Consider the following 24759-nt stretch of genomic DNA (forward strand, 5'->3'; position numbering starts at 1 on the left):
GCAGCTTCAGGAAATGGAGTTAGGAGTTTTGAATCAGCAAGTTTTGAGTCTGGTTTTGAAAGGAGTCGGTTACGGATGGCAGGTGACAAAGAGTTACTAAACTAAATTATTATTTAACAATAAAACACTTGTAAAAAGACTAACTGATTGGTGTCGAGCTGATTCTGGAAAAAATGACCTAAGAACAAGTTTAAAAAAAAAAAAAAAAAAAAACATTGGTCCCTAAAATAAGTGAAAAAAATCTGCCAGTGCAGCTCTGATGAATTGACTTGATAACATTCTTAAGATCTTGTCTCTTAAAACAAGTCAACTTTTTGTGTTCCTGAAAGTTTTGAAGAAAAAAAAAGTCTAAACTGTCTTAAAACAAATACAGTTAGATGTTTTCACTACGAATAAGATACATTTTCCGTTTTTCCGTTGAAAAATGTAATCATTTACAATTTCAAAATAACATTATTTATTTTGATTCTGTTGTATTTTTACATTAAGATTTTAACACAAAAAAAAGTGACATTTATCTTATACTTGCAGTGATTGTGTTTGATAAAAACATTTTGTTAAAAACTAACCAAACCCGGCGAGTGCTATGAACATGAATATCGTGTATATCGTATAAAATATTGTGGTTAAGGTCGTGAAGAAATTCCCTGTTTGCGTAAACGAGGAGTTAAAGAGGAAGTGAGCGCGCCTACGTCAACCTAACGTCACCGTTTATTTACGCCTCTGGGCCAATCAAGCCCGCCCAGGCGCGGTGACGTCACACGGCGTACTCCAGAAGAGAGCGCGAGAAAAGCGGAGGACAACAGGCAGGCAGCCCCTTTCTTTCTCTCTTTTTTTCTTCGTCTTATTCTCCCTTGCTTTCCCCTCTTCCTACAGCACCGGCCAATGTCCATTTGTTTAACCTCCCTGCTCGGAAGCAGCAGTAGCAGCCGGCCAGCCAGCGGCCTCGCTCAGTGCGGCCATGCTGGAGGAGAACCGCGGCTACGGGCTGTCCACCGGCAGCTCGTTGGCGAACGTCTCCGTGTTTCACCTCAAACTAACTGACAGCGCGGCGACAGCCATTAGCAGCCTCCGCCAGCAACACGACAAGGTAAGCTAACTCACTTAGCCGCCTTTAGCCTCCCTAGTGCTAGCCCTTCTTCAAAACAAAACAAAACAACAACTGTCACTCTTTATGTTTTAAAAAGCAATTCCGTGTTACATAAGAGAATGCGGAAAGGACGAGACGCAGTGGTGGGAAGTAACTAAGTACTAATACTTCATTACTGAACTCAAGCACATTTCTTTTTTTCCAGCCAGCTGCACTTTACTTGAGTCAAGTGTTCATATTTCGGATGACTTCTACTCCCTGCATTGAACACAGATTTGTTTTTGCGTCACTTACTTTCTTACTTCCAGTGGTTCTCCAACTTTGTACACAGGGTACCACCTAAAAAATAAAAAAATAAAATAATGTACCTCTCCAAGTACAACCGTCAAGACCGACATTAAAATACAGTAGCGTAGTAGGCCTAAATGTTAATCCCAAACCCCCACCCCCGCCTACCAAAAGACACTCTTTTATTTCACCCCCCTCTCTTTGCATTTGTTTTGTAACCAGCAGTAGAACATGGGTTTCTGACTAAAAAGCAGAGTAAACAAAGTTTTTGTGAAAACCATGTTAAGCAGAACAGTTACTATTATGCTCATATTTTTCTAATGCTATGACACAAAAACAAGACTGAGAGAGGGTTTTTAATGGCAAAATAATTTATTTAGCCTGGGTTACACACATGTATAGATACACACACAACTAAGTATGGATGGAACGGTTTTTGAAAACCCTGCAAAATGTTTGGTTCGTCTGCTTCGGTTCAGTCCGCATGTGTGCGGTTCGGCACGCGCAACGCTTCTTGTTTGTCTCATTTTTCTGTTGAGGCGACATGTACAGTGGCGCTATTGCTAGCCAAGATGGCGGCGCGTATGATTGCAGTGTAGCGTTGACGTCCACTCGGGTAGTCAACGAGGCAGGACACACCATTTGCGTCATGCTCTTCCAGCGATGCGGCAGCCAATCATCTTGCACCGAGACTCGTCCTGCGTAGTACTGTATAGTATATATAATTGACTGTAAAAAGTTTTGAAATTGTTTTTACTTTTGTACTTAAATGCATTGAATTACCTTTTACATTGTTACTCAACTACGGGAGCTGAATCAGTACTTCTGCTTTTACCAGAGTATTTTTTACAGATGTCTTGACTTGTACTAAAATGTGAGTTCTTTTGCCACGTCTGATTTTCTGTCATAAACACTCGCGTAGGCCCGAAAGCGACAAAATAAAGGCCCAAAAAAAGAAAAGTACAGCATTGGTTCATTACATGAAAACAAGGCAGACTACAGGAAGTCAACACACTTCCTCTATTGACGTACTTCTCCTCTTATCAGAATCAGAATCAGAATCATCTTTATTTGCCAAGTATGTCCAAAACACACAAGGAATTTGTCTCCGGTAGTTGGAGCCGCTCTAGTACAACAAACAGTCAATTTACAGAACACTTTGGGGACATAAAGACATTGACAAAAAACAATTGTGCAAAAAGATGCAGAGTGCTCTAGCACTTAGAGCAGTTCGAACGACTAATATTGCAATAGTCCGGTGCAATGACCATTTTGCAAAGGGCGCTGAGACTTCAAGGAGTGTATGCGGTTTAAAGTGACGAGTAGTAATTCTTCCCCTTGCCCAAAACATAGAAAGCACAGTTACTCTCCTGCTGGGCTTTCCTGCGATGATATGTTACCTTGGTGATGGGAGGAGGGGAGGTATAACACCTGTTTGCACGCTTATCAATGCTTAGGTTCATCAATGGCGTTTTCCCGAAGTGACGGTAGGGAATGTCATGTAATGCAGTGGCTCAAAGCACACTCCCAGAACAACAAAGGAGTTTGCTAGCGGCAAGAAGTGGAAAGTACTACACTTGTCAAGTCATTCTCCAGACTAAACACTACAGAGAATGTATTTTACCTGCTAAAGAGAGGAAACATTGAGAGTAACCCCACAAAACAATCCATCCGTCTGTTTTCTAAAACGCTTGTCCTAATTAAGGTGGGAAGTGAGCTGTAATTTACATTTCAACAGGTAAATTGATTCACGACGACGTGGCAGAAATTCAGACAGTCGTCCCTTGCGATATTGCGGTTCGTTTTTTGCGGCTTCACTGCAACGCAGATTTTTTTCTAAATTGTACCTGTATTGCGGCTTATTCGCTATATCGCGGGATTTTGTAGTCATTATTTTTCCACATGGGCTGTAGAGCAATAAGCGCAAGCCATGAGAAAAAAGTGCATAAATGTCAATAATTGCCGTATACCGCAACTGAACGCGAGGATGGTGACGCCGAGCGGCTAGCAGGCTAGCCATTATGTTTTGCTAAATTACTCGAGGACCCAAGCAGAAATTTTCTTCATACTTGAGAAAATGCCTTCCACAAACCCAATCATGTTGGTTTGGTTCCCTCAGTGCCTTTTAGAAGTGGCTACTACTGTACGTCTTGTGATTGTCTCTGTACAACCTTTTATGACATCCATTCAGTTTATCTTCCTCATCCACAGGTGCCAATCGATTTATTATTATTAGTAGCAGTAGTAATCACTTTTTCCACACTGACTTTTCTCATCCACTGTTCTCCTCTCCTTCAGGCTTCATTGGCACCTCCTACCATCTGTTTCAATGGAAACCAAGGGGTAAGAGGAATCTCTCAACATAATTTCATAAGAAAAATGCAATGTAGTTAACTTTCTGATTCTATTTCTCTGTGTGTTTCCTCCCTGATGTAGAAAATCACAATTCCCTGCTCCGAGAGTGGCGGCGAAGCCAGGGTCTTCATGTTCGGCGTCACCAACGTTGCCCGTGACAATCCACAGGGCAGCTTCGACTGCATCCAGCAACTTTGCTGCGGGTGAGACAAAAGTGGCATAGTAACCATCCGTCCATTTTCTATAGCGCTTATCCTCATCCTCAGGGAGTTCATCGGGGGCAAGATGTGCAAAGTTTGAGACTTGTCGAGTCAATCTCCAGACTTCAACCAAATGGCGAATGCATTTTAGCTGGTAAACTGACTTGGAATGGGGAGAAAAACCAAGAAGACAGTGGTCCCCGATGTTTTTTTCCACCATGAAAGTACAACCATCCCAGTGAAGGGTGCCCCTTCTCCCGCTCCAAATTGTATTTATTTATTTAAACTATCTGTGTGGCCTGATAACACAGTGGTTGGGGACCACTGCTCTTAAATAACCTATCCAATTTTCCGTAACCCTTTTCTGCGGTAGTGTGTCTGGGGAGCTGGATCCGATGCTAACAAAATGCGTCGGCGTGTGTTGCAGCTCTGTGCAGGAGCTGTCGTGTCTGGGCGTGATCCAGAAGAAGATGACGGTGAGGGCCACGGACGACTCGTACGACAAAGCCCTGCAGAGCATGGCGCAGGCCGAGGAGGAGAACCGCAGCCGGGGGGCCATCGTCATTAAGCAGGGAGGACGCTTCAAGCAAGGTAGGACGTCGCTTGGGTGGCGAAGGGGTGGAAAATTTCCAGTAAATTTGCAAATGGGAAGTAAATATGGGGAGTTTAGGAAATGGTATAGATGTGCCTCGTGTGAAGGTGTTTTGTTTGTGTTGAATAACTTTGCTACTAAATACAGTTGTCTGTGTAATTTGTTCCTGATTGCATATATGGTAGATGACGGAAATAGGGTACATTAGAAGTGTATAGAAAAATGGTATGGTAGAGGCGTGAAGGTGATTTTGTCTGCTGACGAGACGCCTGCTGTCGCTCCCCCGCAGGGAAGAAGGTGACTGTGCGCGCCCCGGCCCCGGCACTGGCCAGCCTGAGCAAACCCCGTCGGACGGCCAAGACCCTCCTCCCGGGCGGCGTCAAAGCGGGTGCCGTCGCGTCCAAGGGCAGGAAAGGTGTCGGTGCGTCCAACGGGAGGTGCGACGTGCACCGGCGGCCCATCAGAGAGAGGGTGACGCACCTGCTGGCCCTCAGGCCCTACAGGAAGCCAGAGCTCATGTTGAGACTACAGAAGGACGGCCTGACGCCACCTGATAAAAACATGCTGGACTCCGTGCTCAATGATGTAAGTACATCTATTTTCTATAATCCTCATTAGGGTGGTGGGTTGAGCTTTGAAGGAGAGAAGCTAGGTACACCCTGAATTGGTCGCCAGCCAATCGCAAGGCATAAAAAACCCTATTTCTACTCGTGTTCACGTGTGAAAAATTTAGATTGTTCAAAGAGTTGGAATTGTACTGAGCCATCCTCACGTTTTTCACTAGGTCAACTGTGGATCACTCGGTAGTGACTGAAGGGTCAGCGGTTTAATTCCCAGTTCAGACTGGCCGCTATCTAAGGGTCCTTGGGCAAGACACAGGACCCTAAATTGCTTCCAGTGATCCTGGCAGCAGCCGCCCACTAGTGTAAGAATGTGTGTGCATCTATAAAGCGCTTTGGGCACCATGATGGTGTCGTTAAAGCGCTATATAAGTGCACTGTGAAGGCACCTTTTAATGCTAAAAGCGGCATACGGGTTTTGGACTAACATGCTGCCATCCAAACAACGTCTTAAACCCCCGCAGGTACGGGGAGAACATGCAAACTCCACACAGGAAGGCTGGGTGTGGACCTCAGAACTGTAAGGAGGATGTGCTCACCAGTCGGCCGTGCCGTCTAATTATTTTGGAATCATTTTACTTTACGTTTCGTTTTATTATTTGCAATGAATCAATTCGCTAATTATATAATGAGATAAGTACATAAAAAAAAAAATACATTTTTATGAAACCATTTTTGGAAAAAACAGCAAAATTAATGCTCTGTGGGTCCAATTTAAAGAACAGAGTGGACTGTATTTAGGCCACACCCATCCCTGGTGCAAACTGTCGTGTTAATGTTGTTTTTGTTCTTTTCTTGTCGCATTCTGTGCCAACAGGTGGGACATCTTAATAGCAGGGACAACACGTTGGTGTTGAAGGACTGCCTGTACAAGGAGCTGCAGAAGGACTGGCCCGGGTACACGTCAGGAGACCAGCAGCTCCTCAAACGAATCCTTGTCAGGTAGCTCCGAAACTCTGCTTGCATGTGTTTTTGCTGCTGCTGCAGTTTTTTTTATTTTATTTATTATTATTTTTGTGTCAGGGCAGCACAGTGAGTGAGTGGGTGGATAGCATGTCTGCCCCGCAGTTTTGAGGTTCTGGGTTTGAATTTCAGGCTTTCATGTGTGGAGTGTGTATTTTGTCCGCATGCTCGCATGGGTTTTTTCCGGGTACTCTGGTTTCCTTCCACATTCCACAAAAAAAATGCATGTTCGTTTCCTAAACGTGTACCTGAATGTGAGTGTGAATGCTTGTTTGCTCTGCGACTGGTGGACAACGCTGCCTCCTGCCTAAACGTCAACTGGGATAGGCTCCAGCTCATCTGCGACACTATTGAGGGTAAATTCTATTTATTAAAAAAAAAAAAAATGGATGGATGGATCACTGGATGAATTTGTGGGGGTCTTCCCTTCAAGTCTCCTTTAGCAGGTAAATGCGTCCTCTGTTGGGTTGAAGTCTGGGGATTGACTTGGCAAGTCTAAAACTTTTCTGTGAGGTTAAGTTTCGAAAAACTGATGGACTGATAAATGAGTCGCTGTTCCTGCGCAGGAGATTGTTCCAGCCTCAACCGAACCTCTTCGCCGTCCCCGAGACCCAGGTTAGCCCGCTGCGGGACACGCCCAACTCGTCGCCGGCGCACCGTCCCAAACCGGCCCTTGCCGAGGAGTACACGGACCCTCTGGTCAGCAAGAAGACCAGGATATCTCACTTGACCCGCAAAGCCGCCGTGGCGCCGGGCGACGACAACCGTTCCGTACGCTCGCTGGACCCCCGCAGGCTTTTGGACTCGTTGTCGACGGCCTGCGGACAGAAAGCGGAGACGACCGAGCCGGCGCCTGACGTGGATAGAAACACCGTCAAAAGGAAGAAGAGCAAACACAGAGAACAGGTGAGCACAAGCAGACATTACAATGATTTAATTAGAACATTATTGTGTGAATACTAGGGATGTAACGATATATCTCACGGTTCGTTTTATTGCGCTATTAATCTCACAGTGTGATAATCATTTGCGATATCGCGGGAAAACACATGGTATTCCAGGAAGGTTCACAGTACAGGTGGGGCAAAGAAGCGAAAGCACGAGAACTGAAAAACGTCTTTTTCTTGCTGGCCGAGTCCTCAACAGGCTTCAGTAGTTTCTGTGTTTCCCCACAGGTTATTGTGAAAAAGACCTCTTCAAATCATACGTTACCGTGCACTTCTATCCCCGTCCAACAGATGTTTACATTCGTATGCGCTGCCTCCGAAACAGTATCATTGCTGCAGCAATAATCTATGCTCACAATAACAAAACTGTCCACTGAGAAATTTAAGTCAAGTCAAAAATGCAGGAACATTCTTAAAGGCATGCAAATCCTTAGTTTCTTTTCCTCCGCTTAGTGATATTGTAGGATTTATTTTTCTGAGCAGGCTGTGTAATGTTTTCATTTGAAATGTGGACATTTCATATGAAGAGAGGGAAGTATGTCAGATTTTATTTTTGCATTGATGTCTGTATTTGTACGGTGCGACTGCGTATAGCCGGCCCAAGACCACGACGATACACTTTTAATTTCGTGGTGTCGTCAATATTGTTACGTCCCTAGTGAATACTGAAGAGCATTCAATCATTATTCTGCACCAAAATTCTCTGAGTTGAATTTTGAATTGAATTATTTTGTTTAAAAATGAGAAAAAGTGACAGACAAACAACAAAACAAACAAGATATGAACAAAAAGTTAGAGTAGAGTTCACATTCGAAAAGGAGTCGGAAGAAGTAAAGCTTACTCTTACCGCTATCTCTATTTCCTTACAATCCTATAGAACATCAATATCGTAACATAATAATACGATAATATAATAATAAGTCACAAATATGAATATTTACCCATCCTTATTCCTGTATACAATAATTCAAATGAGTGTATCATTAACAGCAGTATTCTGCATTTTAATGTTTTAAATGTTTACATTTTACACGAAGGAAAAAACAAAGTGAATGAGACATCGAGCAAAAAAAGTTCTTATCCTTATCTTTACCGTTCCAAATTCAAACTCTTCAGCTCATTCAGGACATCAGGTTGTAATGATTTTATTCCAGTGTAACTTAAACTTTATTTTATTTCCTGTAGTTGTACTAAATTCTTTGAGTATTACTGTGGCCATAGTATGTCTTTGTACGTTTTGATGCTAATCTGAAATAAAATGAAGATAAAGGAATGTAATCTCAAAAACAATTTTTTTCACGTTCCCAAAATTCCCCCAGTTTCCCCTCTTCCTCATTTTAACATTCCCAAATAAATGCAGACATTTGACGATTTTATCTTTTATCATTTAAACTGAGCTTCTTTTTTTTTCATTCTCGTATTCAACATTTCTCCCATTTTACTGAATTCCCCAACGTTTAAGTCCAGCGTCGGCGCTTCATTCACATGCAATTTCTATTTCTTGATTGTTATAATGTTGTGCCTTCAGAGGGAGGAGAAGAAGAGAGGTGGCAAAGAAAGGAAAACGGAGACCAGTTCAGCTGATCTAACCACACAAGTCGCTGGGGACCGTACAGGTGAGACCCCTCGCGCAACGTTTTAATAGTGTCATAGAATCGCTGGGCGATTCATTGATTTTTATCCATCAATTCCAGTTTATTTGTCATGACAATTATTATTTTTATTTATTTATTTTTCAGTGGGGCATAGGGGCCAGGGGTGGAAATCTGTGGATAATGGACATTAGAATAAAGAAAAAAAAACAACCCAAAGTTTTAAAAAGGCTGTTTTTTTTTTTGTTTGTTTGGGTTTTTTTTGGTTTTTTTTTTGTCTTGTTTTTTTTTTTCTTAACCAAATAAACCTTGAATATGTGGGAATGGATAACCAGGAAGTGTTTTTGGCATTAGTTCCCCCACAAAAAAGAAAATGGAAAAAAAACCAACCAAATCTGCAAATAGGTGAATCTGCAGGTGCCGAACTGTGTGCCGAGAGTCCACTGTAATTATATCATGTCGTTTTTTTAACCATGAAACTTTGTTCGACAGAAGCTGCTTTTGTGACGTTAGACCCCGATGGCCTACAAGCTGCCGAGCAGAGCACTGATTATTTAACGTAAGTAGAGGTTGAACTCCTCAAGTGTGTTCTGCTTTTCAACTAAAGGTTTACTTGTTTAAGTCCACACTTAATGGGAGGGCAGGTGCTGCAGGCACAAAACTATTTATATAAAAGTCATTCAAAATTCAATTACGCATGATATGAGTCCCCTTTAACCTTCAGGCTTTGTTAAGAGTTTACTACCTTTTCAACTTGTTTGTAGCCGTTTTTCTCCACATACAAGCAAAGATTTTGTTTTTGCTACTTTTACGCCATAGTGTTTAACGAGCATCAGTTCTTGTCATTAGAGTAAAATAACCACTCGTTTAAAATTGTTTTTTTAATGCAGTTAGGTTGCACAAAGCGCTGGTTGTAAGACAAACTGATTTTTTATTTTTTTAAATATATATTCCCAGTACCCCTTTCTTTCTTATACAATGGTGCCTTGAGTTAAGATTGGAATGAGTTCTTATCTTATTGATGTATTTAAAGAGCTAAAGTGGGAACTTACAAAACCCAGAGGTTTGACATATTCTCGAGAGTTTTTCTTATTGTTATGGTCGTGCACGCAGGACGTACACGGAGATCAGCAGTCCCGCTCAGCGTCAGCGCTACAAGGAGGAGTTCAACAAGGAGTACAGCGAGTACCGAGACCTCCACGCCCGCATCGACGGCGTCACCCGCCAATTCATGGAGCTGGACACGCAGCTCAAGCAGCTCCACCACGATTCGCACAGATACAAGGTGAGACGGGGGAGTAGCACGGCTGAACGCTACCCGAAAGAAACCCGTCGTGAGTCACAAAAAGACGGTAACTCAACTGGATTATCGAGCGCACTTCACCTGTACCAGATGGCCCGCGGCTCGGTACCGGGCCGTGGCCCGGTGGTTGGGGACCACTGCATTACAGGGCAGGACAGTACAGACAATGCAGAAACATTAATTGATTATGCTTCAGTTACCGGAGGGTACGTAACATCTGTCAGAATATAGGCAAAAATGTGGATTTGTTTCCAAAATAAAAGCATGTTTTTGCAAATGTCACAAAGGTAATAAATCCACTTTCACGGGGGACTACAGAAATTTGAGAATATTTACTGAAAGGTGAAATTCCTAGGATTTACACAATTTTAAGTTTCACGAGGTCCCTAAACGATTAATTGAAAATTGTGGTCGATTAATTTGATAATTGATAAGTAGTTGATACATTTTTACACCAAGTGGAAAAGCATCAGTATTGAGAAGCAAACATAGTCTAACATGGTGCCACAAAAAGTTTGAGCTCTTTCTCGCATGTCTTGTGAGACTTCACTGTTGTTTGAATTCAGCGTCGATATTTACCCAACATGATTCGACTGTCAGGTAATTCTGTTGACGTCGTCTTTCTTACAGACTATTCACAATCAGATCGTCCAGGATTATCGCCAAATAAAAAAGGTTGGCCACTTTTAAATTGTCACGTGATTTTCTGACTCGCCTGCATTTTCGTGTGACATCCCAGTCTCTCTCTTTTTATATTTATTTATTTATTCATTCCTCCAGTCCAACCCGAACTACAGCCAGGACCGTGTCCGCTGTCAGTACCTCCACAATAAGCTGGCTCACATCAAGAAACTCATATCAAAGTTCGACCAGCGGCAACTGGAGCAGCATTCTGCCCCCAACTGAGGAGGAAAAAGTAAAACTCTACTGTCGCGTTAACAGAGCACCGGAAACTCTGGTCTCGCCGTTCGAATGGTCGCAGGTCGGCAGCGACGGGAAGAGCGCCAACGATTGGTGTGTGACGATCGCTACTACTGAGGTCGTACGGAGCAGCAGTCACAAGCTCTGAAGCACGAGGAGTGACGGCACTATGATGACAAAAAAAAAAAAACTACGTTTTTGAGGCAGTATTTTTATTGCCGATGTTCACACTGAGAAGACTGTTGTTGTCCTGATTTTATTTTTTGTTTTGGTGAAAGAAAAACCTATCAGTGTCCCTCCTATTTAAGGTACAGACATCCAGTCTTGTTCATTAAGGTGTTGGAATCCGTATTCAGGGAGTTATTGTTTTGTTTTTGTTTTTTTCCCCCAATGTGTTACAGGAAGTTAAAAGACTACAAGGTTGAAAACATGTTGTTGCATGCTACGTTTTACATAACTCATGCTCGCCAATGAGTCTATTTTTTGTGTATGTCATTTTCGTTCACCTTCATTGCATCAGCTATAATACAACGGTTGAAAAAAAAAAAAAAAAAACATACAAACTCAGACTCGTGAATAAATTACTATTTGAATGTACCTGAAATTGCAGCCAAGTTATTGCCGTTTAGTTTGAAGCGAGATACGGCACGGCCCTTTTTGAGGACCTTGCCGAGCTAGTGGGGGCAAAGTCGCCAGTGCATTCCACGTGTATGGACGGTGAGAAAACCGAAAGAACAAGGATGCCTGCATATTGGGCTGCATACGGTTGCGCACAACAACGGATTTAGGGAAGTTGTTTTTCTTTTTCTAATATCCTAATATTGACAGCACACTGTTTGGCGATGGCAAAAAAAAAAAAAAAAAAAGTAAACCCCATAAAAATTACTTGAAATGAGCAAGTTACGACTTGTTTTCATTGTCTTTGGCCACCGTCAATAAACTTGCCGCTCACTCCTACACTCGCAAGCTAAACGTCACTTGGCGTACTAAAATCACATATTTTGCCGAATATTTTTTTAGTTGGGGATAATAGAAATAAAGTTGTAAAAGTAGGTAGAAGAAAACCTTGTATATATGGTGGTAGTTGTTTATTGGGGGGGGGGGGGCCACTTTATCCCGTTACATCCATTGGTCGTAATTGACCACCTAGCCACGCCTCTTTCAGCTCAACTCAAAAGGTGATTGGTCCGTCGTCTTCCCCCAGAGACACCGCTTGACTTTTTTTTCCCCCCTCCCGCTACTGCCATTGGCCGTACGTTGCCACATAGTCACGCCTATTTTAGCTCAACGCGACAGCTGATTGGTCCGTTATCGTGCTTGTCACCTTGTAACCCCCTCACCAAACACTTGCTCCTCGCCCCTTCGCAACTAAACGACGTTACATTAACCTTCTTCAATTGTTCATTTACACTCGAATAATGTTCGCCGCTCGGTAATAGTTGGATGTGCGGTGTCACGCGGCTAATTTACGAACTTTTGCCGTAAGTTTAATAGTTGCCAGCTGACGACTTTTGAAACAATGTGTCAAGCTAGCTAGCTGGTTGTTGAGCTAAGGTATCAGAAATGCATAATGGAACAATTTTTATTGACAGGTCGTCATATTGTCATCCATCCAGCTTGTCGTGGCAGTCATGCTCCGACTGAGGACGGCCCTCAAACGGCCCTTGAGCATCCTCGGCTTGTATACATCAACAGGTGAGATTTTTATTTTTTTAAATAAATTGAAATTGACAATACAAATAAGTCAGTCATTCCAGTAAAATATTCCTAATAGGATGGTTTATAATTTATTTTCTTAATTCCATCATACTTTTGCCCCCTCCAGACCCCACCGTCTTGCGTCACGGTGTGGCCTGTGGGAGGAGGCTCCACGACGAGGGCAACGTCACCAAGAAGTCCCCGCCGACGGCAGTGCCAGAAAGGCTGCCTTTTTCCACAGTGACCCAGGAGGACTTGGACTTCTTTCAGAGGATTCTGCCCGGCAGAACCATTACTGACCCTGACCTGTTGGAGTCGTGTAATGTGGACTGGCTCAAATCTGTCAGAGGTGATTTCGATTGTTCCTTTCTGAGATTTGATTTATTTGTCCTAACAAACAAGCTTTGAAACAGTTTTTTTCCCCCAGCAAGTTTTGTCCTCAGCAGTAACTTGAATCAGCTTCAACAGATATAGGTGTGATTTATTGTTTTATATTTTTATGTATTAAAACTTTTTTTCCCCCCTCCGTGACAGATCATGTGAAAATAAAGTGCTTCCTCTAGGGGGAAAAAAAATGTCCCCATTGTCAAAACATGTACGTGAACAGGATAACTAAAAATGTGTTATTATATTTAATGTTCAACAATGTAACGTTGTGAAATGAGCCCTCAAACTGCTTGACTGGGCTGGTCCATATTGTTAGCGAAATAGCATAATTGCCTCAGTCGTTTTTAACTTACTGTCACAATATCAATTAAAAAAAAATGCCAATATGCGGTAATCCGTAAATGTTGAATCGAGGCAACTGGACGTTTGTTGGTTGAATTTGTTGCGGGTTTTTTCCTTGTTTTCGGAAAACATTAAATAATGAGAATTCAAGTTGCTCAGCACTTTTGGGAAAAGTCACAAAAGATAGCAACCAAATCGCTAAGTTGGCAACATTGACTGCTTTTGTTTTTATTCATGTATGTATTTATTTATTGAACCTTGATTTATCAAGGTAATGTAATATAGAGAACAGCAATAGAGACCAGATTCTCATTTACAATGGCAGCAGAAATACACAAATTCAGACACAACAAACATTGTTATATACTTAACCGATGTATATTTATATACTGTATATATTGTAAACTAGCGCCTCTCTGTTCGCAGCCGTGTTGTTAGTGTAAGCAGCGCACGTCAGCCGTGGGGTGCACTAGAAAACTTGCCTGACAAATAAATTCCAATTAATCGATAAAAATCAATTTTCATTCAAACCGATTTAATCGTCGAGCCCAATTGTCGGCAAATGTTTATATCAGTGATGTCTGCACGTCTCCTGCAGGTTCCAGTGAGGTGTTGCTGAGACCTCAGACAACACAGGAAGTCTCTCATATTCTCAGGTACGGAACAAATGGAGTTCAGTGGTTAACGGACATTTTCTAATGACATCATTTCTCCCTTTGCTGTAGCTACTGTAACGGCCGTAACCTGGCGGTGAACACACAAGGCGGCAACACCGGGCTGGTCGGCGGCAGCGTTCCCGTGTACGACGAGATCGTCCTCTCCACCGCTCTCATGAACAACGTCCTGAGCTTTGACAGCGTTTCCGGTCAGTGTCCATACAGTAAAGAATTCCTAAGGCTTCCCCATAAACTCCTCAAATAATAATGGCCTTAGCTAACCGTTGTAATTGATTTAAAAAAAAAAAAAAAAAAAAAAAAGGGACTGATTAATCAAAGCCACACCTCAAATACAGTTGTACCCTTCGAAAAAAAAATATTGGCGGTAATAACCTTTACTATGATCACACTGTGTAGCCTGTAGATGTCAGTACAACGCATTGTAGAGCAGATGTGGCATCTGTAAAGCTGCAAGTGGCGTTTTAAAAATAAAATGCCCCTGTATGCAGGGTTAGGGTTAGCTACTCTTCTGTGTGTATAATTTCATACACGTTATATCTGTCTCGTATGCATGTTTCCGTTACAAGTTTTTTTTCGTACAGTTTTTTCCAGTGAAGCGATTGACGGTTCACCGGCGGCTGTGCCTACCCTCGACTACCTGCAGGGGGCATTACAATACGTTAGTAATGAGGCGTACCTAATATTATGACTGCAGAGCTAAGTGTATTTATTTATTCACTTTCTAGGGGTCCTGACCTGCCAGGCGGGTTGTGTCCTGGAGCACTTGTCCGTCTACCTGGAGCAGCAGGACCACATTATGCCCCTGGACCTGGGCGCCAAGGGCAGCTGCCACATCGGGGGCAACGTGGCCACCAACGCGGGGGGTTTGCGGCTGCTGCGGTACGGCTCCCTGCACGGCAACGTTCTGGGCGTGGAAGCGGTGAGTTCATTAATCCACCGGGAGCGTCGGGAAAGTATGGCACGCCTGCCTTTGGCCCGTTTTGCCCATTACCCAAACGGAAATTAGTTCACATTCCAAAACTGAAGCATTGTGAACAATTTCACAATGCTTCACTTTTCACTTCTGTCCACATTAATTGTTTTATTTGTAATAAATTTGCAAAAAATCTTCCCCCAACCCCCCAAAAAAACATTATGTTGTCATTGTCGTAATGCGGTCTAGGTGTTGGCCGACGGTCAGGTGCTGGACTGCTTGTCCACCCTGAGGAAGGACAACACGGGCTACGACCTCAAGCAGCTCTTCATCGGCTCCGAAGGCACGCTGGGCGTCATCACCGCCGTGTCCGTCCTTTGTCCTCGCAAGCCCAAATCTGTCCATGTTATGTTCCTGGGTAGGCCCTGTCGCATTTGTGTTAGCTGTTAAAAAAAACAACTATACTAAACTTGAAAAAAAACAAAAAACCTGGTTTGTCCTTGTAGGTTGTGAAACATTTGAACAGCTTCTGAAAACCTTTCGGCTGTGCAAAGGCATGCTGGGAGAAATCCTGTCGGCCTTTGAGTTCCTGGACAGCGAATGCATGCGGCTGCTAAGCACTCACCTCAAGCTGGACAACCCCATCTGTGGTAGGCGCAGCAACAGTCGCTCCGAAAATTAACACCTTTGCCCCTAATAGACAGCAGTGCATTGAGATACAAGTTCATTTTGGTCTGTGACCATGCTCGTAACTCAAAACATTCACGTTTCAAATCATCTTTCTTCATTGAAATGAATACAAAGGCCATTAATCCGTCCCAGCCTGTTTTTAAAAACTGATTTTTATTTTTTTATTATTATTTTTAAAGGGAAAGATAGCACTCTAATATTGTACTTCATAAAAAAAATAGAGTAATAAAATAATTAAATAGAATGCGAATAATTTGAGTTTGTACATCGTGATTTAATGCTGCAATTCATTTCAGTGTGCTGCTCTACTGGTGTGCCCGCCTTGCCCACTGGGAGGCAGTATAATACAATCATGCAGACACAAATGAAAAAGAATACTCTACTAATCAGTGACTCAGTGAGATGTTGTAATATTAGTAATTTTTTTCATGGACGATAGAGAATATATATGGCTGTGAGTATTGTTATATTGTTGGTAGGGCTGCCACTTATGATTATTTTCATAATTGATTAATCTGTCGATTAGTTTCCAATTAATCCATTAATCAGATTTTTATTTCAAACTGTAGATTGTCCCTTCTACGTGGTGATAGAAACGTCGGGCTCGGACCCGCGACACGACGAGGAGAAGCTCCACAACTTCTTGGAGGAGGCCATGACATCATCGCTGGTCACCGACGGGACGCTGGCGACGGAAGAGTCCAAAACTAAGGTGCGGGGATACCTGGACTTACGAGTTTTTCGAGGTCAACTTTTTTCGCGTTTTGCGTTGCGAGCAAACATTTCACATATGAGTGAGCTTTAAGCATCCCGCCACTAGATGGCGGCAGCGAACTTCATAACATCCGGCCACCATCAGTTCAGTTATCTTTGTTTTTCTTTTTCTTTTTTTGTGCTGATATTTTGCAAAATGTCTTTTGTCTAAGCATGGATCCTAAGAAAGTAAGCGCTGAGAAGTAGACGCAGATGATGTCCATTGAATTAAAACTTGGAATTCACAGAAAAACATGAGCAGTGTGCTTGTAGTTAACTTAATAGTACTTTTACAATATGTACTATACTGAAGCAGGAGGAGTCGGCATAGCGCCATTTAGTGTAATTTATTTGTGGGGGTAAAATTATATTTAAAAAAATAATAATAATAATAATTCTTTCCTGGCGTAGGCTCTGTGGTCGCTGCGCGAGCGCGTCCCCGAGGCGCTGACGCACGATGGCTTCAACTTCAAGTACGACGTGTCGCTCCCCGTGGAGACCATCTACCAGCTGGTGACCGACATGAGGGCCCGCCTTGGGGGCCGGGCCAAGAGCGTGATAGGATACGGACACGTGGGTGAGAGATGGAAAGACTTTGAAAATATAAATGTAGACTTGCACTTCCACTTGAAAGCTGGAGTTTCAAAAAATTTAAACGAGAATGGAGGTGTTAACATGCGCAAAGACTCCACAGTTAGATTGTTGATGTGCTTTATGCTGCTGTTTTGGTCAGCGACTAAATGGGTGAACAATAGAATTGACAGTTATAGCTACGACCCATTTATTTTCCCGATTGGAAAAAGGTGCATTTATTTTTCATAAGTGGATGATGTCAGTGAGAGGGAAGGGGCATTCTGTCTCTTTAATATAGCGCAATGAACTTGTTTAGTTACGAGGCATCAACTTGAGGAATGATGTTCATTTTGTGGAAATTACTCTCCATACTTTTCTCCTCCGCCGTCCTGTAGGAGACGGGAACCTCCACCTGAACATCACTTCTCCCACCAGAGACGCCGCTCTGCTGGCCGCCATCGAGCCGTTCGTGTACGATTGGACGTGCGCCCGGCGAGGCAGCGTGAGCGCCGAACACGGACTGGGACTCAAGAAGAGGAACTACATCTACTACAGCAAGCCCGCCCGCGCGGTGGCGGTCATGGCGGGCATCAAGGGCATGCTGGACCCTCGCGGCATCCTCAACCCGTACAAGACTTTACCGGACAGATTGCAGTGATTGCAGCGCTGCACTTTGAGAGAACTCCTTCAAAGCAAGCCAAGGTAATATGAGACTAATTATACATAGACTAGCGTATTTTCGTGTATATTTTTTTCCACAAATATTAAAATTACAATATGTATTCAAATAAAAAATACTGTCTCTCACAAATCTTTAACTTTTTTTTTTCTCACCCACCAAATCCCGGACGCAGTGTTTGAAATAGGGAGCTGATTATTCCTGGAAAAGCATTCTTCTTTGCCCTCTACTGCGGCATCGGCCCTGGTGACGGTGCGCGCCGTGTAAAACGACGTAAACCGCGCCACATTTGAAAAGTGTGGGGTGGGGGGGGGAAGGGAGCATTTACTTAAAGGTGAGGTGTTTATCGTATACAAGAGGATGACGCACTAGCTGATTGATGCACGGCGTCTCATCGAGTTGAGGCCACCGTTTGAACATTTTACCACATGGTGAAAGTACAGACAAATGAGTCAAATGTCACGAGTGCAGTAAATGTTTTATTACATATTAAAAAAGACAAAGCTGCTTTTATTTCTTATTTCCAAAACAAAACCAACATTTGTGAGCACATTCACCTGTAACCGCACACCTCGAGGCAACTTGACGGCATCAATAAAAAGATTACGACTGGTGACGTCGTGGTATTTATTTATTTTTTGTTCCTCAGATGGCCAAGTAACGGGAGGTATGAAGGAGTAACGTGCAGATGTGGCTCGAAGTACAGTAACATGCCCACCCGTATGCTTAAGTTACTAGTGTAAACAACTATTCCTCCGCTTTTCTTTCCCGTCGGTGAGATAATCTAAGGATGAATTCCTTGTTTCCGAGCGGCTACTTTTTAGACTTGTGGAACGGCAGGGATAAGATGTGGATTTTCTCCTGAGTCCACGACCAGTTCAGTGGATATAATTGTGTCCACTCCAACCTAAAGTAGTGACCTAGAAGATTAATTACACCAGAACATTGCAAGTCTATTTGGCTGTGTTCCTTTTGCGACTTTTACATTTGTTTTTGTTTTTTTTGTGTGTGTGGTAGCGTTTAGCATCTTCTGCTATTTGCTTGTCGATCGTCTGCGGCCACAATTGAAGACATTTAAGAAGTCCACAGTCCACCGTGTGGGTCAGTACCAAAAGTCTGCGGAAGGCCACCACAGGATTGAAAAGGAAGACGTCTCGAGCGGCCCCTCTCTCACGAATCCTTCACCTTGTCCAGGGAGCTGTGAATCTTATCCAGCGTCTTCTTGATGCGCAGCGCTGTCAGCCGGGCGGACGGGTTCTGGTACCAACACTCTTTCATCAGCTTCACCAGAGAAGACAGGGTCTAATCCAAGAAGAAGAAAAGTTGAAGTCGAGTATGTACTGAACACCAGACATGAAATATATATATATATTTTAAAATGTAATCGACAGTTTATACATTTTATATGCACATATAATGCTAATTTGTGGCCATAAATGTCCATGAAATAAAGAAAAAGCTAATTTAAACTCATATTTTCTGCACGTTATACCTATTCCGTGTCCCAAAATTAGCAATTTTGTGCACATGTAATACACTACTCACAAAAAGTTAAAGATTTTCTGATGAAATTTCAGGATGAACCCAAGCGCCACGACCGAACTGAAGAATTGCAAACCAATTACAGTCGGTGACTACCTGTCGCACATCTGTCGACACGCTGCAACCCTTTGTGTTTTTATCGGGAAACAACGTTTTGAGGCTCCTCATATACTGTACTGTATTATTTTTCGATCCCTTGTCGCATAAGGGGTCTCTCCGTGAGTACGTACCGGATCGGAGAACCAGCGATTGGGAACGAAGGGCCTCTGCTGCTCCACGCACACCACCTTCCTCATGTCCTCGAAGCTCGGGTCGTTTGGCACCTGGTCGTAGAACGGAGGCTTGTACTCTTCTACGATACCTGTAGGGAGACGAGCTGAAGGTTAATCCACGGCGACCAACACGGGCTCGGAAGAAAAACAAATGCCGTCCAGTTCTTTCACCGTTGCTGTACGTTCGTCTTGCTATCTCCCACAGCACTAGCCCGAAGGCCCAGATGTCCACCCGCTTGAAGGCGTCGAAGCACCCCGCCTGTATGCTCTCGTCCAGCACCTCGGGGGCCATGTAGCGCTTGGTGCCCACTTTGGGGTTGTTACCCACGTCCAGCAGGTTATCAGCCTGGGAGTGCGTCACCGCCAGACCTGAAACGCGCACAGAACATACAGCCAAATTGGACAGCAAGGAGAGAAGCGCACCAGGGGAGCAGACCACTTGATGGACACGAGGTGAAAGGCCGACATAGTTGTGATACAAAGTTAAGTTTCAACTACACAAAGCGGTTTGGTAAGCAATATCTTTGCGTTTCCATTGTCGATTGGGTACTAACATGTAGTAGAATTATCTGAAGAGGTTGTTTTTGGTCGACAGAATTGTAAATAAGTCTATAAGGTGGGAAGGGGAAGCATGCGACTTTTAAAATGAAATATCTAAAAATATATATCCAGCTGTGTGTCCACCGAGCAGTACAATTTCAGTTGAATTTGGTATAGTATACATTTTTCTGTTTCTCTATAACTCGTGTCCCAAAAGGTCCGACGTGTACTGTCTTACTTTAGACACGCCGTAGGAATTGAATTCAAGGCAAGCTTTGAAAATGTTTCCACTAAGCAGTACGCTTTGGTCCCGTTTGGGCCACAAACTTTGGTGTTTCCATTGAAAACGGTCCTGAAATGTCTGACCAGCCAAACTTTCAGTTTTGTTTTGTTTTTTCAAAATACCAGTTGCGTTCCAGCAGGCAGACCGTACCGTAGCCAACCAAACCGCACAATACCCTTCGATGGGAAAGCGATTTTCTCTGTGCCCGCTCACCCAGGTCGGCGATGCAGCAGCGCAGCTCCTTGGTCACCAGGATGTTCTTGCTCTTCAGGTCGCGGTGCGCGATGGCCGGCTTGCCCTCGGTGCCCAAGATCTCGGTGTGCAGGTGCACCAGGCCGCTGGCCGCCGACGCCGCCATGCCCAGGCCCTCGCACGTCTCCACGGCGACGCGCTGAAGGTAGTCGTACAGAGAGCCGTTCTCGTGGTAGTGTGTGATCAGCCACAGCTGCGTGCTGGAGTTGCGCGACGTCATGTCGGATGCCATGAAGCCTGCAACGTTGAAAAACATCTCATCGTCATTCCTTGATCAAGCTGGTAACTCAAAACACTTGTTTCAAAAATCAACTTTCCACACAATGATACATTTGATTTGATGTAGGAGCCCACCCAGGATATTTTCATGTCTCAGGAGAACAGTGTTGTAGATCTCGGTCTCTCGGAACCAGGACTTTTCGTCCCTGGAGGAGAAGATCTTGACAGCCACGTTCTCGCCCTGCCACTGGCCTCGCCACACCTCGCCGTACCGTCCCTTGCCTGAGACAGACGCACATCCAAGTATTAACAGGCGGGAAAGTCAACATCGGCAAAGGATATCCTTTGTGCAAAAGGCGCTAGAACAATGGCGAATGGAGGAAAAGATGGAATACCGTGTGTGCGTGGACTGAAATCGAAAGGAAAATACAAGCTGGAAGCAGAGGTAAATGCGCCCCCATTTTTCAGGGCGAATCCTCAAAATGATCAAACTTTTGAGACCTTGTTCAGACTAAAGAGCTTCACAATGGATACCTGCTTCCAATTCATTTGTGTATGTAGTTGGAGTTCACCCTGGGATTCACCCAAAACGTCTGACTTCCTCTTCAATTTTGTGCATGGGTCCTTTTAGACTTTTTCGTTCGTCCTGATACGATAGACATGTCCACCCAATTTCGTGTTGATCAATGAAACTGGTGTTGGGGGCTATTTATTTATTAATTTAACTTTCGACGCTACTGAGTGATTTCTGATTACTTGTAATCAAATCTGGATACTCAAATTTCTTTTTGTCAGTGTCTAAAACCAAGTGGTCTCCGTTCGTGCTTGCATTTTGAGTCCATGTGGTGCTGTCCCAACTCACCTACACACTCCATCAGACTAATCTGCCTGGCAACAGTCCTCTGAACAAGGAAAGGAAGGCCCGACCCACTTCCTGATGTGCACGAATGGTCCAGGAGGTCCTTGAAAGCCAAGACAGACCCGTTTAGTCAGAGGTGTACAGCTTATTAGTTTGTGGCAACTTCCCGTTGTTCTTACGGCTAAAGTGCTGTCCCCCACGTTGGAGGTGATGAGTCCGTCCACGGCGCCCTGCTCTGTGTCGAACTCCTGCAGCCTGCGCAGGCGTCCGCGGTGGAGCCTCCTGCAGGCCAGCGCCGACGCCGCCGACAGCAACGCCAGCGCCGCCGTCGGGCCCAGCGCCAGGAGAGCCAGCGTGCCCACGCCGTACCCCACCGGCTCGCCCTGCGGAGCTACGCCATTGGCGGGGTGAGAAACAAGTAGAGGTGGTTTTACCGGTAGCTTTGTGCCCCACAAAGCTGCGGTTAATTGGTGCCCTCCCTAGTTATTTAGAATTGCCTACAGTATATTAATTGTTTAAAACCTAAATATACCCCAAGATATGATCCCAAAACACTTACATATTATTTCTAACTCATCTTATATTACCATTAAAAACACATGGTTTACAGATGACTTAATTTTCAGAGGGAGTAGCAGAGAAGTTTTTGGTGCGTTGGTTTTCGCCAGGTCAATGCTGACTAGTTTTGGCATTTTTCTTACACCTATGTATAATACGAACCCTCGATTTTTGAATGGAAAATGTTAGCAAAAAATGCATATTATACACGAGAAAGTATTTGTATTATTTAATGCATGAATGCACTATATAATATTTTGAAAAAGCTTTTGTACAAATAAATCTATAGAAAAAGTTGGACGGCGAGGGTTTGGTTTCGGTACCTGAAGGCAGCAATGCCATGACGGCGCTCCTGGTGGTGTTGCCGTTGCACAGGTGGCGCGAGCAGCAGCGGATGGCCTGGTGGGAGGAGGGCGCCGTGGAGCAGTGCAGCCGCGTCTTCTTGGGACCCTCCAGGCAGCCGCGCTCGAACACCACGCCGCCGGACCCCACCCGCACGGACGAGAAGCAGCGCGTGCCGCGACACTGCTCCTGCAGGCACTTGGGACTGTCGCAAAGGCACAGCAGCTGACCTTCTGACGGGGGAAACGCAGACGTCACACACGGGGCTCGTCAGCTAAGTACTCCGGGGGTTTGCTCGGCTTTTTATTTGGATTTGTCTGCGACGCGTATTCCAAGAGACGGGGCGGCGTCGCGGGCTTTTTCTTTGGCTTTTTCTGCGACACACAATCCAAAAGACGGACTGCCGTCTTGTGAGACCTCAGCTCAACAAGCATCAAAGGTTTGCCAACTTGCACAGGTTTTTCTTTGTCGTTTTTCTGCACGTATCCCTATTAGTTTCCGTTGGGAAAATATGTGCCTTTGCACTTATAACATCTATTTTAATAATGATCTCGTAGCTTTTCAGTAGGAACGTAGACTCTCTCTCTGATATTATTATACAGTGGTGACTTGAGATAATAATTCATTATTCCGTGACAAGTAAGATGCTGTAATAATAATAATTTTTCAACGAGGATAAAGAATATAAGCCGGTATTATATTAGCTGTCTAGATGTGTTGCTCCACCATCTGTGTTTAAATATCTGTCGCTGAAAGCAGTGATTCTCAACTGGTGGGTCGGGACCCAAAAGTGGCTCGCAGATAGCTTGTAAAAAAAAAAAAAATGACATGGATTCGTATTTAGATTTTTCCAGTACAGTACAGAGGCATACTAGGTTCCCACACGGAATATATTAGGTAAACCACAGGAAGTGTAACTGCCTCGCGCTCCAGCCACTAGGTTTCTCTGTAAACAAATACAGTTGCATGAGGCAAATGATGAATTGCTTGTTCATGTGTGTGTATATGACCGCACCTACGGAGAAATTAAAAACTGCCATCCTGGTTGTGTGTGAATTGTCTGTCTCCTTGCGTGCCAGTTTTTTTTCTTCTTCAATTGCATCTCTCACGATTGTCAAAGTGCTTGTCCTGTCTCTTCTCTATCAGGGGGTTATTAACATTTTCCCCTTGACAATTTCCTATTTTCGGTAGCCCAATAAATTGGGACGCTCCGTTGCACTTTAATGTCAGAGTGAAGACAAAAATGGTGTTGGCCAGTACCTGAGCTCTCCGCTGATGTGGGCCGGGCCCACAGGGAGAGCAGCAGCAGGACGCGGACGCTCCTCGCAGCCATGGTTCAGTGCGCTGAAGCAGGGAGGAAACGGTACAGTAAATACATGAAGCAGATGCTTGCAAAGAGGATAATTGCATTTACGCCTCCTGATGTTTGCCAACATCTCCTAATTGCATTTAAAAGTGGGCAGAACACGACGTGTGCGCTTTGTCAAACAGCCTCGAGTTACTTAGCACGCTCGTTAACGTAGCTAAATAGCAGCATCCTTTATAAATACAGGAAAATACCTCTGTTTATGACGGTACACGCATATGACGTTTCGGACGGTGTGCGATGAACTAGTTTGCTGGGAAGCGTACAAATACGTGGCACTTACTGCCAGAGTGTTTTTCATTTGACTGTTCGATATGATGTCTAATATTTTGTATAGTTTCTAACATTGCTGTAATGTTTGTGTAGTTTTTTCTAATATTTTTATTTGTTATTATTTGTATGTATTCTTCTTCTCATAGTCTTATATTGTCTCACATTTTTGGCCTCAAAGCATTTTTCATATTGACTGCAACTATGACTTTACTACTATGCATTAGTCTGGATTAGTCATACACTCGGCGTACAAATGTGCCGCCACTGTAAGAACGGGACTCCGTCGTCAATGGAGGAGTGGACCCCTTGTTATAACTCAAAACAGTGTGCTGAAAACAAAAAAGGAATTCATCAGGGGCAAGAAGTGGGAGGTTTTAGACTGGTCAAGTCCATTTCCAGACTTAAACCCTATAGGGCATGCATTTTACCCTGGGTGAGAACCCACCCCAATTGGGAATACTACTACTACTAATAATAATTATATATATATATATATATATATATATATATATATATATATATATATATATATATATATATATATATATATAAAGGGGGCCCTCAGGTTACTCTGATACTGACATTCTTACATTTAGTTACCTCCGTAATTACAGTTTCACATGAGGTTGTTTTACATTAATGGCCTCATCCAAATACTTTGCCACTTATT

General features: G+C 43.7%; 3 protein-coding genes across 8 annotated transcripts in view; 2 read left to right on the forward strand and 1 right to left on the reverse strand.

Moving 5' to 3' along the window:
• Positions 1-751: 751 nt before the first annotated feature.
• Positions 752-11468, forward strand: LOC133412636 (RNA polymerase II elongation factor ELL-like). Its single transcript, XM_061696116.1, has 12 exons — positions 752-1090; positions 3677-3721; positions 3815-3936; positions 4361-4524; positions 4815-5110; positions 5963-6087; positions 6675-7014; positions 8584-8671; positions 9140-9206; positions 9761-9932; positions 10581-10625; positions 10731-11468. Exons 1-12 carry the CDS (start codon positions 962-964, stop codon positions 10854-10856), a joined length of 1719 nt encoding a protein of 572 aa, XP_061552100.1. The 5' UTR covers positions 752-961; the 3' UTR covers positions 10857-11468.
• Positions 11469-12217: 749 nt separating this feature from the next.
• Positions 12218-21890, forward strand: d2hgdh (D-2-hydroxyglutarate dehydrogenase). Of its 6 annotated transcripts, none has more exons than XM_061695479.1 (17): positions 12218-12352; positions 12464-12566; positions 12697-12918; positions 13897-13954; positions 14024-14163; positions 14701-14894; positions 15138-15306; positions 15395-15538; positions 16148-16290; positions 16743-16908; positions 17300-17606; positions 18601-18684; positions 18778-18916; positions 19161-19507; positions 19603-19879; positions 20492-20754; positions 20849-21890. In XM_061695479.1, the coding sequence occupies exons 2-11, from the start codon at positions 12503-12505 to the stop codon at positions 17560-17562; spliced, it is 1563 nt and encodes a 520-aa protein (XP_061551463.1). In that variant the 5' UTR covers positions 12218-12352; positions 12464-12502; the 3' UTR covers positions 17563-17606; positions 18601-18684; positions 18778-18916; positions 19161-19507; positions 19603-19879; positions 20492-20754; positions 20849-21890. The 6 variants fall into 6 exon arrangements, with proteins under 6 accessions (XP_061551463.1, XP_061551462.1, XP_061551458.1 ...); XM_061695478.1 differs by having other exon boundaries at positions 19603-19850; XM_061695474.1 differs by having other exon boundaries at positions 19161-19213; positions 19334-19507; positions 19603-20754.
• acvr1l (activin A receptor, type 1 like) overlaps positions 18043-24759 on the reverse strand; it is a 7081-nt gene continuing 364 nt past the window's right edge. The window contains exons 2-10 of the mRNA XM_061695480.1: positions 23711-23794; positions 22432-22683; positions 21730-21941; positions 21554-21653; positions 20827-20973; positions 20434-20709; positions 19569-19766; positions 19356-19486; positions 18043-18885 (exon numbers count right to left, since the gene is read on the reverse strand). Of these exons, the coding sequence (XP_061551464.1) occupies positions 18754-18885; positions 19356-19486; positions 19569-19766; positions 20434-20709; positions 20827-20973; positions 21554-21653; positions 21730-21941; positions 22432-22683; positions 23711-23783 (1521 nt within the window). The 5' untranslated portion in view covers positions 23784-23794 and the 3' untranslated portion in view covers positions 18043-18753. The remainder of the gene's footprint in view (positions 18886-19355; positions 19487-19568; positions 19767-20433; positions 20710-20826; positions 20974-21553; positions 21654-21729; positions 21942-22431; positions 22684-23710; positions 23795-24759) is intronic.

The sequence above is a fragment of the Phycodurus eques genome, chromosome 14 (genome assembly GCF_024500275.1).
Source record: "Phycodurus eques isolate BA_2022a chromosome 14, UOR_Pequ_1.1, whole genome shotgun sequence".
Taxonomy (NCBI): domain Eukaryota; kingdom Metazoa; phylum Chordata; class Actinopteri; order Syngnathiformes; family Syngnathidae; genus Phycodurus; species Phycodurus eques.